The sequence below is a fragment of the Triturus cristatus genome, chromosome 10 (assembly GCF_964204655.1).
Source record: "Triturus cristatus chromosome 10, aTriCri1.1, whole genome shotgun sequence".
NCBI classification, from domain to species: Eukaryota; Metazoa; Chordata; class Amphibia; order Caudata; family Salamandridae; genus Triturus; species Triturus cristatus.
In genome coordinates, this window is record NC_140593.1 from 1,021,907,422 (window position 1) to 1,021,921,944 (window position 14,523).

General features: G+C 46.0%; 1 protein-coding gene across 1 annotated transcript in view; it reads right to left on the reverse strand.

Moving 5' to 3' along the window:
• Positions 1-14,523, reverse strand: part of DAGLB (diacylglycerol lipase beta) — a 211,297-nt gene that overhangs the window by 122,189 nt on the left and 74,585 nt on the right. Inside the window, exon 5 of the mRNA XM_085629027.1 lies at positions 8,842-8,964. Within this exon, the coding sequence (XP_085485153.1) occupies positions 8,842-8,964 (123 nt within the window). The remainder of the gene's footprint in view (positions 1-8,841; positions 8,965-14,523) is intronic.

Genomic DNA, 14,523 nt, shown 5'->3' on the forward strand with positions numbered 1-14,523 from the left:
CATTTACAAGCCATATGGCCTTCAACTTTGGCATTTAGCAACATGGCACAAGCACCTATTGATGAAGTTTGGGGGTTCTGACAGGTCAAAGGGGCCGGGCTACAGGGCAGAGACATTTTCTCATTGATCCTTTTGTACGTAACAGCCACAGCTATTGACTTTGGTGCTTGGAAACCAGGTTCTAATCTCGGCGTCTGCTCAACATCCTGTGAATCTATGCAAATCACTTACTCTCCTGTGCCTAGGAACAGCGCCTAGAGACCCTAACGGGTGATTAGCTGCACTATACAAATCCGAGTTTTATTATTACAATCACATGATAGCAGAATACCTCTGTGACAAAATCAGTGTAAAGAGAATTGAACCTGTGTTTATATTGACATGGTTTAAGAATCCACTTAAATAAAAAAAACAATAAGCCATAATAAGTGCTCACCTTAAATTAACCACACTTAATATTTCTGGATTTATTTTCATGAATCAAGTTTTTCTGCTCTCTCTTATTAAGGTACCTACACATGCTCTATCACAGTTCTTAACCAAGTACTCATGTGACACTGTAATCAGAGCACCCAGAGTTCGCAAGTAGTCAAACACTACATTTATGGCCTTTTTATTAGATCATTTCTTTCACCAACAGGCTCTTTTACAATAATTTGAGGGCCGCTGTGGTGACTTCTAGTGGACGACTAGAGTCCACCCCATGAGGCATATGATGGGGTGCACATTCTAATTCGTAGAGTGACAGCTCACTTAACGATGCGGTCTACCTTCCCATAACAGTGATTCTATGTCAGGACCGGAGGCGAGGATTATGCTTTATCTTTCTTTAGTGACAGCAGCCATTTTAAAGTCATCAAAACAACAACTTTTACCATGATACATCGGGAATATCACAATAAAACAATAGAGTATCCCTGTCCAGAGCGTCCCCTGCTCTCTGCTCCAACCACAGTCCTCTTTCACTGGCCAATCTTCATCTTTCTTTGCTGCTGCAACCAGATAAGTCACGTTTATTTTCCTCTCAGTGGTTTATGCAAATACCGTTTGCAGTTTTATGTTGTTGTGCTGTATTTAAATGTTCAGCTCATTACTGCTTCATTTCTATTCATGTTGAACTGCTTTTTGCTGGTGTTGTGGCGGTTTCTGAGGATTTTCTACATTTTTCCCTCAGGCGCTTCTGGAGCCTTCACGCTCCGTTATCAGTGTTTCTTGTTATTTTTTCTTTGTGGTTTGACGGCTCGCCGCCTTTTCAGGTCTTGCGCCTAGCATTGCAGTGCGCAGCATTGCTCGCACAGCGCAAGACCTCTTGTACGGTGTTTAGAAAGCTAACCACACTCTTGTGCGTGTGGTTTTGCTTGCCCCGTCTGACAATGGCTTGCGCATGTTTTTTTTTTGTTTTTAAATGGCACGCGATTGGGCAAAGGCGGGACAACGTCCCGCCTTTGAAAAACCCACTCCCGATGGTGGCCAGCACGCGCAGCAGCGCGCGTTCACCTTGCTGTCGCTGCCGCGCTTCCTCCCCCCCTGCGGTGCGCGCGCACCACTAGTTGTTGACAAGCGATCGCTTTCAGTGCCGCTTTTTTTCTTTCTTTACTTTTGGTATAATCGCGGCACCCGCGCTTTACTTTTGATGTTGTAAGTAAAGCGCGGGTGCCACGATTATACCAAAAGTAAAGAAATAGAAAAAAACATCTATTTCTTTACTTTTGGTATAATCGCGGCACCCGCGCTTTACTTTTAAAATTAAAAAGGAATATTTTTGGTATATCCCAAGTAATGTCATTTTAGGAAGTCACGTCTACCACATTGTCTATCATAGTCGACAATGCACGGTAATTGGCCACACCACAAATCTTAGGAACTTTCAAAGGCCTTGTGGATGATGTCTTCACGCGCTGACCTCTGCGCATTACTGATGCCACAGCTGCCCCTGGCCTTGCGGAACCTTCGCTAACCATCACACCAGAGCACATGGGAACGAAAGCAAAATATGAGCACCGCACTCCATCACCTTTCTTTCACGCCCCCCCTCTGATATCACAGATGAGCACCGCCTTTCGTCCGTCCACTGGCTCTCTAGTTTGTTTTGCTCACAGGTGGCTCAGTTTCAGGTGATAATTCGGGGGTTCTTTAGGACAACTCTGCCGCTACATTTAAGATACTTGTGTCTGTGGCTCTGGGAGGTGCTGTATCTAACTTGCTTTATCTACATTCCCTTTTTGAAAACAAGTGTCTTTCTTTTGGGGGGGGGGTGGCATTAATACCAAGTTCCTCTAAAACAGAGGTTATTTCCGTAGTCAAGGCCTCCACTGCTGAAGTCTCCAACAAAATAATAGACCAGCTCTTGTAGGTTTTATTTGTAGTGGAAGTGCAGGTAGTGGAGGTCAATTTACGCTTACCCATAGTACGTCCTGGGACTTTGCACGGATGAAAGAGATGTGTCCCTAGCTGTAACAGGCACTGGCTGGCCCATGTTTGGCCCGTACTTCGCCCTGGCACACCCCGTGTAGCAGTGTGCCAAAGTGCCTTTTATAAATCTACTGCTGCAGGTAACGATGTGCGAAGGCTCCTCCTCTCTGCCCCACTGCACGCTGGATGTTGAAGTCCTTGTAACAAGAAGAAGGGTGTACCAAGCAACGATGTGTTAAAGCGCGTTTTATAGCGCTACTGCTTCAGGTACAGTTGTGTGAGTGCCACTCCTCCTCCCTGCCCGAGTGCAGACTGGATGTTAGTCACTAAACAACAAAACCAGCTTCTAACATAGTTTCTTTATTTGGATCTACTGCACATGTTATATGGTAAAAGTACATTATTTCAGAGAATAGGCAGCAATCTTGATTATTCTTATTTTTAAAAATGTTATTGAAAAGTATCGACCACACAATGAACGACTTCTAAATATCAGTTATGAGTGCTTTGAGTTTGAGGTATTTTCTCTTTTTCTCTTGCATTAACATTTCTTACATAATATATATACGTATGATATAATTATATGTCTGGTACAATAACTGTAGATAGTTTTGCTGGATTCTTTGAAGGTTCGAGGATTTACTGCCTATTCTAGCAGCAAACCATTGACGTTGTTAAGCAGCAGGTTTTCAAAAATGTATTTAATATTCAAAGAAAGCCTTTGTGTTTGACTTTTTCCCTATATTTAAATGACATACTCTATATTATTGGTCTGTTGATTGTATGTTTTTAATCCAGTACTGTGCTCAAAGTCGTTTTTCCCTGTCCAAGTTAAAGTTTAAACTATGTACAGAGGACCTTTTGTAACAGCCTAATTTGCATAACCATGGCCTGTTTGGAAACAACTACCTTGTGCACCCATATGCGCTCTGTATCATTACTGGTTTCGGGAGAATCACCAGGTATGCATGCACTGCAAGAGCGATTCTTTGTCACAGGACACATAAAATTAATAATAAACGACGGGAAAATGCATTGGAAGATGGCTGCATGCATTTAAAGATTGACAAAGCCAATAGCTCTATAGTGCGGAATGCCAGACCTTGTTAACTTAGTAGGATGGTTAAATGCCAATTGTCACAACTTTCACACGTGGAAAACATGCATTTGCAATGCAATAGGTCTCGCATTTACACAAGTTTGACCTACTGGCATTGTAAATGACAATGCCTTTTATTTATATTTTGGGTTCTAAAACATAAAGGGCATTGTCATTTACAATACTGATAGCTTAAACTCTCGCAAATGCGAGACCTATTGCATTGCAAATGCTTGTTTGTGGTGTTACTGAAGTACTTAGGTGCGAGTCAGCCGCTACTCAGCTGACTCGCTCTTCGGCCGCGGGAGTGTTTTCCTGCGTGTTGGTGCGGCTCCGGGTGTAAACTTTCACCGCTAGAGGGCGACTGTCAGCGTCCTCCACGTTGCGTGCGTTCCTGAGATTCCGCGCGTTTGAATCTTGGAACGCACAGCAACGAAACGAGCCTCCGCCTGTCCTGACACCGTTTGCGGTCTGTTTCTGCCTTTAGGCACCTGTTGATTTGCACGCCCCCTGAACGCCTTACACAAGGTCGGTAGTAATCTGTGAGGCTGCGGTGGAATATTATACCCAGTCTCGGGGGTCCGTATTTCTTAGGCCTTCTAACGCTCCTGGAAAAGAGTCTGAATCTGCAGGTTGAATTCCTGCTGGGGCCCATTTATTGGACAGGCTGCCCTCCCATTGTTGCACCAGGGCTGTTGAGTCCCAGGGCTTGGTTCTCGAACACGAGCTCCACTTGCTGATAATTCGGCTGACCCCCAGCCTTCCATATTGTGGAGTTCCCCACCGCTAGTCGCTCCCACTAGCCTACGTAGTGTTTCTCCCTTACTTACCTGCGTAGCATCCTTCTTCTACCCCAGCTTTTCTACCTTCCAGCACTGCCACCTCTGAGCCTCAACCACCTCCCGCTAAGCGGCCCAAAGACGCAGGGGTTGACACCGACGCCTTCGCCCGCCTCAAACAGGCTTTCTTAGCTAACGAACCCCCTCCTGCGCCTGCCACTCCTGGCGATTCTGCTCACGGTGACGATGAAGGGGCTGGACCTTCACGTCCCTGCAGGCTTCCCCAACCAGTGCCGGCCACTTCTGACCATGGCACGGATGAGCAGAATCTCTGCGCCGACATGCTGGACCCAGATGACATCTTGCACCCTAGATCCTCCGACTGGGCGCCTTGTGACAAGGTCGCCCAGTACGTCGCCAGCTGCATCCGACGCCCGCTAGAGGCATCGGCGCGTAATTGCCTTAGGGCAGAGTGTCCGCGGCCCTCTTTAGAAGGTAAGGTGGCGGCAACCCCCGAAATTGACCTGCGCATGGCGACGTTTCTACAAAAATTCGTGAAGGATCCCAAAAAAGGTATCGACAGGTCTTGGAGGGCTTGCCAAGACAAGCTCATGGATATTTTTGGGCCCATAACAAATTCTTGATATGGCTGAAGAGGCCAAATCAACGGGGGCCCTGATCTCCCCTGAACACCTCTCCTCATGGGCCCAACGCGTGGTGGTATTTTTAGGGAATGCCAATTGCGCCCTGTCGACGGAACGACGAAGATCCCTACGGATAAAGGTGGACCCCAAACTAGGGGATTTGGCAGATTCAGAGGCGGGTCCCATTGTCCAAGGAGGCCTCTTTGGTGAGCCCTTTATGAAGGAATTAGGGCGTTTCGTGAATACATTCACGTCTTTGGACAGGGCGCAAACCTCTATTCGGAAGGTCTTTCGCCCACGGGTTTTTCGAGGGGCCGGTCGAGGCAGGGGCCGCTCGTCCGGCCGCCCTAACCAGCAGAGAGGAGGCTCCAACCAAGCGACTTATCAAGATCAAGCCAGATTCGGCAACTTCTACCCTACGAGGGGACGGTGAGGGAAGAACCGTGGTGGCAGAGGCGGCGGTGTCTCCAGCTCTTCCGGTGAGTGTTCTCCCTTCTTCCCAACTAAAAGTGGGGGGCCGGCTGGTGCATTTTTTCCAGGCTTGGACTTCTGTCACGGGCGATGCATGGGTACTCCAAACTGTCCAAGGCTTACATATCGAGTTCGGCGGGGAGCCTTTCCAGCAGGCCCTGCCGCGTCCTCTGGTGTTCTCAGCGGCAGACAACGCTTTGGTCGACCAGAAGGTCCAGTCTCTTTTACTCAAGGGGGCAGTTGTGCAGTCCACTTACCACGCTCGCGGCTTCATCAGCAATCTTTTTGTAGTGGACAAGGTGGACGGGGGCCAGAGACGCGTGATCAATTTGTGAGAGTTCAACGAGTGGCTGGTCTACCGCCACTTCAAGATGGAGGGAATCCATCTGCTCCACGATCTTCTCCGACCGAACAACTGAATGGCGCGCCTGGACCTAAAAGACGCGTATTTGACCATACCGATTTTTCCTCCACATCAGAGGTTCCTGCAGTTCCTTTGGCGGGACATGGTGTACGAATTCACCACTCTTCCTTTCGGTCTATCCTCCGCTCCTTGGTGCTTCACCAAGGTTTTGCGTCCGGTGATCGAATGTCTGCGTGCGTCCGGGATGCGACTCAGTTTATTTGTACGACATTTTACTCATGGCACAATGTCCCACGGCTCTGTCTCATCAGCTTCAGACAGCGGTCAATTTGCTCCAAAGCCTGGGCTTTATAATCGGCAAAGCGAAATCAATGCTCGTTCCATCCCAGAAGGTGGTTTTCCATCGACTCGGTCGCCGCTACTCTCAGCCTTCCATCCCGGAAGATGACGAAAATCTGTCACGAGTTGAGGAGGGCTCTTGCCCAACACCAACTCTCCCTCAGACACACAGCCCACATCGTAGGTCTTCTGTCAGTGTCCATCCAAGCCATTTTCCCAGGCCCTCTTCATTACAGGGCCCTGCAGCGCCTCAAAGCACAGTATCTTCGCAAAGGACTCTCCTATTCCCAGAAGGTGTCTCTCTGTGCAGAGGCCAGAGAGGAGATTCAATGGTGGCTTTCCAACATGGAGGCCTGGAATGGACGTGCAATTTTCAGTTCAGCGCCAGATATCGTTATCGAGTCCGACGCCAGCAGATCAGGCTGGGGCGCTCGTTGTGGCGAGTTCACAACAGGCAGTGTGTGGTCTCCTATGGAGCAACAGTTGCACATCAACTGTCTGGAACTATTGGCGGGGTCGTTTGCGATCAAGTGCTGCACCAAAGACTTGTGTTCTACTCAAGATGGACAACATATCAGACGCCGGTATATCAACCATCTTGGGGGCACGCGCTCCAGGGCGCTTTCGGACATGGCAGCGAACTTTTGGAAGTATTGTCTGGACCATCATGTGTCAGTGACGGCGGAGTACCTTAAGGGTCGGGACAACCAGATAGCGGATTTTCAGTCCCGCCATCTCCATGACGGCAGATCTACAGTCTCTTTGGGGTCTGTTTTCAGTGGACCTCTTTGCCTCTCGCCTAGACCATCAGCTGCCCAGGTTCTTCAGTTGGAGACCGGATCCGTTTCTGCAAGACTGGCAGAGCGAACAAGGCTATGCCTTTCCCCCGTTTGCCATGCTCACGAGAGTCAGTCCAGGTGCGACGCCAGAATGCGGACGTGGGTCTTGTCTCCCCGATTTGGAGGTCTCAAGTTTGGTTTCCGGTTCTTCTGGAACTTTCCTGGGATTTTCCAATCCCACTCCCCCTCTTTCCGACGCTTCTGCTCAATCCGGACGGAGTTCCTCATCCATTGATAGAGCAGGGCTGTTTCGCTCTTATGGCATGGAGGATTACAGGGGACGCTGGGCGCTCCAGGCCTTTTGGGTGATATGGCTCACTTGGTGGTGAGCAAGTTTTAAACTAGCATAATCCTCGCCTCTGGTCCTGACATAGAATGGAAAATTTCCTAGCTATCGTAATGGAAAGTTTCAATTCTATTAAGGACTCAGAGGCGAGGATTATCCCACCCAGGGTACAAAGTCTCTTTGTTTTCTTTCCCTCCCACGTACTGGAGTAAGTAAGATGTTTAACGGTTTTATGATATCACCAATGTTACCGTACAGCCTTTGTTCTGTTGTTTGTCTTGCAGGCTAAACCTTAGCCACGATTGTCGCTTACATTCTGTTTTGTGTTTCAGGCGACTCTGGAAAACAAGATTCGTGAAGCCTTTGGGCTGGCTGACCTACAGCAACGAAAGAGGGAGATTGGACAGTGAAAGAGGACTACCAGAACATCGGGGACCTGTGATTGGAGCAGAGAGCAGGGGACGCTCTGGACATGGACACTATTGTTTTGTTGTATATTCCCGATGTATCATGGGAAAAGTTGTTGTTTTGAGGACTTTAAAATGGCTGCTGTCACTAAAGTAAAGAAAGATAAAGCATAATCCTCGCCTCCGAGTCCTTAATAGAATTGAAACTTTCCGTTACGATAGCTAGGACATTTTTCCTTCTGCTGCCGCAAGAAGTCTGACAGATCTCGGACCAAGCCATTGGAGCACATATTTTTCTGTGTTCCTTGTTCTTTTCCTTCTTTCCTTGTCCTGGAGAGGCCTGAATTGATGGACCGAAACGCTGCAACTTTTTGGATTTGTAGGAGTCCGATTAGGTACAATAACTTTCAACTATTTCAAGATTGTGATACACACAATTTGTTTTTGAGGGCATTCTGTTCCCTCTTGTGTGTATCCTGACTGGACTACCTCCTGGACAGACTGCTTCTGATTAGTAAATATTGCAGCCATACTGATAAACTGTTCGGAAGATAGACTAAGTACATTTATATGTTTTATATGTGCTGTATTGTGATTATATTTATATATCACTGTAGGATGTGTGAAATGATAAGTTTGGTTATATTTTTAATGTGCCATTTGTTTGTTTGAGGATACATACCTGTAACTAGGAGATGGTCTTTACTTGTGATTGAAGTTAAAAAAAATTATGTTTTGTATGGTGACATACAGTACTAGTGATTCATTGATATTTTCACTGGCAGAGTCACAATTCCATTTGTTCCCACCTCTTACCAATTTATTGTATGCTATACCTTATGCCCAGGTTGTGGTGTGATCAATAGGGCAAACCCTTAGACTGTGGAGTTAAAATAATAGGCAAGGTGTATTTTGCATTAACAGGTTATGTCAGATGATGCAACAAATGATGTGATCGCATGACAACACAAGATTGCTGGGTACGACTGCTTAGCCTCTCTGGTCTGCCCTTTCTATTAGATCCCTCCTTTTTTTTAGTATTTTATAAGCAACTTACATCATAAACATTATTCCATTTTAGCAACTTAGAAGTGCAAGAAAAAAAATATATTTAGCCCTTTACCTATATGGCAGTGTTAGACCGGACTAAACATAACGGGTCGCTTCATGGGAATGTAGAAGGTCAAGCAATGGAACTTACTTCAGTTGAAGTTGGAGAATGGCACACTACTTCCTCTGGTTCTCTGCAAAGATCTACTTTATCTTGCTCTTGGTGCAGAAGTGCCATCCCGGCAGCTATATCACTGGGTACCAGGTCAGTGTCCTGGAAACGAAAATTGTAAAAGCATTAAAGCCAAACACACAACTACTGAAAATGTAGTTCATCATCTCGGCTTCCAATTATCAGAGATAAGTAGTAACAAAATAGGACCATTTAATGACTGTTTGCATTTAAGTACTCTCTTTAATGCGTTCCCCTGTACCCTGTACAGACAACATTCATTAAAAGATTTCTTTTTATAACACACTTAGGTGCTAAATTATTTGTAAATTTATTTTCATCATGCTATGATGAGACGCTAGAGCAATTTCTGTGTATTCAATTTTGAATGGTCACTCATGCTCAAATAACATTTTATGCTAATAGAGTCCAATGGGTACCAAATTAAACTGAATAGAAGTGGCAGTAAATATTGAAGTGAAGTCTTCAAATTAAACCTGGAGCTGCTCGGATATCTATTTGCTTGGTGTTGGTTTGCCTTTCATCACTGTGCACACAACAACAAACTATATTTTCTGATGTCACTTGCGACCAATGTTGATCGAACAAGGAGTAGCCTCTCAGTGACTGTCACTTGAATGAAGTATGCTTGTTTAATATTAAACCCGTGAAAAAAAATAGTATTTACCTATTTCTGAAGGGATGTCTAACCCAGTACCTCAATTTGGCTGTCCATTACAAAAGATGAAATTGTACCAACATTAGTGGATTCGTCAAACTCTTTAGGATTATTCTGAGACAGAAAACTATTTTTCCATTATTAGGTTACATAAAAGACACACATCTCAATACAAAATATGTTAAACCATCCATCTGGCAGTTTTCACTCCGTTATCCAGAACCTCTATCTCATAAAAGTGTTTTCTATCGGCTGTCATATTGTTGACGGGACAAGAAATTGTGGCACTAAAGAACAGTGATGGATTAAACCCAGATCAGTTGTCTGGGGGTGAGTGCTTGCAATGTTCAACACTCCGTCCATCATTTCCTTTGGTTTTTGCTTTGTACGCCATAAGTTGGCAGGGTATGCTCAGACGTGAGTCCCTTGCTCACTTTGCCACTGGATTCAAGCAAGCCTGGCTGAAGACGGCTGAAATGCCAGAAACCGGTCCTAGGAAGCTTGTTTCCGGTCCAGGGAAGACATGGCTTGGCAGTTCGGGATGGACTGTTCCCATGAGGCACAGGGTCAGACTGATTTGCATATGGCCATGTCTGAACTGGGGTGGCAGAGTGGGCTAAAGAACGGTGATGGATTAAACCCAGATCAGTTGACTGGGGGTGAGTGCTTGCAATGTTCAACACTCCGTCCATCATTTCCTTTGGTTTTTGCTTTGTACGCCATAAGTTGGCAGGGTATGCTCAGACGTGAGTCCCTTGCTCACTTTGCCACTGGATTCAAGCAAGCCTGGCTGAAGACGGCTGAAATGCCAGAAACCGGTCCTAGGAAGCTTGTTTCCGGTCCAGGGAAGACATGGCTTGGCAGTTCGGGCTGGACTGTTCCCATGAGGCACAGGGTCAGACTGATTTGCATATGGCCATGTCTGAACTGGGGTGGCAGAGTGGGCTAAAGAACGGTGATGGATTAAACCCAGATCAGTTGACTGGGGGTGAGTGCTTGCAATGTTCAACACTCCGTCCATCATTTCCTTTGGTTTTTACTATGGCATTCCAATCTCTCAGATCGTCACATTAGCTGTCTACTGAGTAGAGGATCCACAGGTGTTTCCCTAGCATAAGTGCAGAGGAATGCTGACATTTTATTAAAGACAATGAAGCAGTACATTATGTACATATCCCTTCATTACTGTTCCAGCAGTAGCATCTAAGAGATGCCCAAAACACATTGTGAGGTCATTGTCTCTATCCATTAAAGGCATCAACATCTCTGTCACTGTCCCTCACCAGGAAGAGTCAATCATCCAACCGGGACGAGGCAACAGCAAGGAGGACATATTCAACTTGGAGTAGGCAAGACCCGGGCCCGATTAGGACTCACGGTGGTGTGGCGATCTTCTGATCGCCCTATTACAACTAGGGCGGTCGGACCGCCATTGCACCACCGCAGCCCTGGCACAGCAGTCTTGAGACCGCAATATGCTTGGTGAGACCGTCGCAGTCCAGCCAAGCATATCGCGAGTTTCCTCTTCACCACGGTTTTCATGGCGGTAAGCCCGCCATGAAAGTTGTGGCAGCAACAAAACAAAGGGGACCCTACAGGGCCCCCTGTTGCCTCAGGGCCATGGGGTGAATGGAGGGCACTTGTTGTGCACCCGTGTGTGCATGCACCCGAGTACCTGCACGGCATGGACTGCATTAGTCCATGCCGTGCAGGTACAGCCTTTGACGTTCCCACTGCAGTGCCTATTTCATAGGCATCGCTGTGGGAACGCCAAAGAACACCTGACAGTGACTATAAAAGTCATAATCTGGCGGGCGGTGCGCACACAGGTTTGGCAGTGCAGGAACGGGGAGGGAGCGTGGCGGTCCCGCTTCAGCACCGCCGAACTTGTAATCAGGTCCTCAGTTAGTAGAAGATGCAAGAACAGGCTGATGGTTATTAAGATGAACCAGAATCAGAACTTCAGGGAAAATAATAAGCACAAGAGCATCGAGGTAATACTGCAGCACAATAAGAACAACTCATCAACAATATACTACCACTAGGATGGTCTGAAATGATCTTGTATTGCCTCACTATCTTCAATAAAATCTTATTTTCCCATGCGCTAAAGCTAGGAAGTTCCCATTTTAATGCAAGACAATGGGATGGTACAAAATGGAAGTTTAATGCCCATACAGGTTTCTGTCAGCCATGTGTCCCACTGCCTTTAATTAGAATGTCCTGAAGGTAGCTGCACTGGATTCATAGCCCAAAGGGTATCCTTCGACCTTCAGACAAACGCAAAAGGTTTTGGATGCCATGGAGCCACAGTTGGAGTGAGCCGAAAAGGAGGAAACCTATCCTCTCACGGGCCAACACCTCCTGAACCCATCGAGCCATGTTCAAGCAAGAGACTTAATTTTGAGGCCTCCTGAAAGAGATTATGAGCTGAAGAGGTGAAAAGAACCTAATAGAGTTGGTTCTAGATGGATGCCCCCTCACACAAGCAATTAGGCACAAGGAAAGAAAGGATGTGATAAAAGGCATACAGGGTCAAGTAGGAAGCATTCTTGGTTCATGTGGAGGTGTAAAATGCAGCCCCATCCAGGAAAAAACGAAGTCCAGAAACAGTTACAGCTCTAACATCTGATACTAACCTACAACATGTAAGACAAAGAAGCAATGACAGCTGAAGAGAGATCCCTAAAATAAAGAAATTAATTGTGGGGACCACCTAAATAAAGAGGACAGACCCAGGGAGTAGTCCTAAATAGAAGAGTAACAAGCGAAAGGGAACCCTTTGAGGCAAGCTCCCTTCATGTGACGACATACGAGAGGGGCTCTACCAATATGAACGGAGTTACAGAGGGGAAGAAGTGAGGTAAGTGTTGACTGGAAAACACTGATCATCCTAAAAGTCAAGTCTTTAGCTAAAAGCTCTGATAGAAATTTCCCTAGGGAAGTGAGAGGGTTAAGAAAGGGATTTACACCCCTTCCCCAAGCACCAGCAAAGCCAAGCTGCCAACACAAACTTACAGGCATGCTGGGTTCTGGATGTCCAAACTTGCCAACCAATCCAACAGAAAGTCCCCAAACACCTGGCCATTACAAGTATTACTAGATATTACCCATACGCAAGATGTAGATGGCCTAAAATATCAGGTTATAGGATAGACCTTCTGGACTCATAAGGAGAGAGCTGAACAGAGGATGAATGTGCAGAAAATTCAATGCCACTCTCAAGAGCTGAAGATTCCATGCTTCATAAGGCCAGTCCGGACCCATCAGTGCTGTCCTGCAGTCAAAAAGGAGGAGAAACCTGGGGAAGGGTTGGATCTAGCAGTAAGGATGACATTTTAACCGGTCCTGGAGAAAGACATCTGCTGCCCAAGCACCCATATTAAAACACCAGTACAAGAAATGTGGAATGAGGCAACTGAGATGGAATGCAAAGTGATCAAGGTTGAAAGGACCCCAGAGGATTGGGTGGCACAAGCTCAAAAACCTTAAGGGCCAGCCTCTAGTTCTGAGAGCTCCTGAGGTGTTCAGGTTAACAGCCATTGAACTGGTAAAGTCTGGGATGTACTACGGGATGATCAACAGTGTTGAGTAGGCAATGTTCCCAGAAATCCTTACATATGGGTGAAGTAGGTTTTGACCTTATGGCCCTAGCTTGTTGACATCTTGCTGCAGTCAAGTTGTCAATTCAAAGAACAATGTGACAGTGAGTCTTTATCTTGCCCAGACATTTGATGGCAAATGTGCCAACAGATACAGAGATAGCTTTTGGCCATACATGTCTGATAAACAGATTGGCTCCTCAGCCTGACCTGATGGCTTCCATTTAGATGATAAGGTCCAGAGGACACACAAAGATGGCCTTGCTGTTACAGGCCTGGAATTTCGACAAACGCCAGTGAAGGGCAGATAAAGATTCCGCATCCTGATAGATGAGGTCCATCAAAGAAGGGAGGACTTACTGCAATGGAGGACCCGTGGTATAGTGAAGCTAGAAAAAAGGCCTGAATAGAGGCTGTGAAAAGGCTGCTAAGGAATTCCAGACTTCTAAAAGGGAGAGAATAAGCGAAGCGAGCAGACTCCAGTTTGCAACTGATAAAGGCCTGTTTCTTAAGAGGATGCTTCAGGGTGCACGAGGTGCTGAATTCTAAAGCCCAGGAAGTCTGCTATCCCTGAAGGGGTGCAAAAAGAGTTTTGAAATTTGGCATCAATCTCAGGTTGTGAATTACAAATAGCCGGATTCAGAGGATAAGGTATTGGGCAGGGATACATGAGGGGATGTCATCCAGCAAGATAATAGGATACTTCTGGAGCAAAAATGTGGGAACACTACTGTAGGGTCTTGTTGAAATACCGAGAGATGGTAGACAGGCCATAAATAAAGCAAATTAACTGCAACATTTGAACTAGTTATTTAAATTTTAGGAATGGCTGATGGTCTCTGAAGAGCGGAATAGAAACATTGTGGTTTTAGGCGCTCTTCTGGTTTTCACTGGTGTATCCCCATGGGGCCAAAAGACCATCACAATCCTGTTGGCAGCTCAATAATAGCACAATTAGGCATTTTACACCAAGCTTTTTCTGCTCTGTGTTAAATAAACAATTATGGTAAGACATACAAACCTCTTTTTATTATTGGCTTTTTCAAGTGCCACAGGATCTTTATTGGATTTATTGCTAGTTTCCAACTCTTGTCTAAGAATGTCACTGGAGTATCTGTCAAGACTATCTGTCTGGAGTTTCACAAAAAGGATTCTACTTTAACTGGCCATACACACCAAGTCAAAATTATCCTTTCTATCTGCAGTTAAAGATTTAATCTGGGGGTGGCTCAAGGCTTTTCCCTATCACATTCCCCTTCATTAGGTGCCTATTTTTACTAGTGAAGCTCCAGACAGGTTCACTATAATCTACTCTGTGTAAGCAGGCAATACCCTGATTAATCCTAAAATGGTAAAGGGCTCCGAGAGTCCCATGCAAAT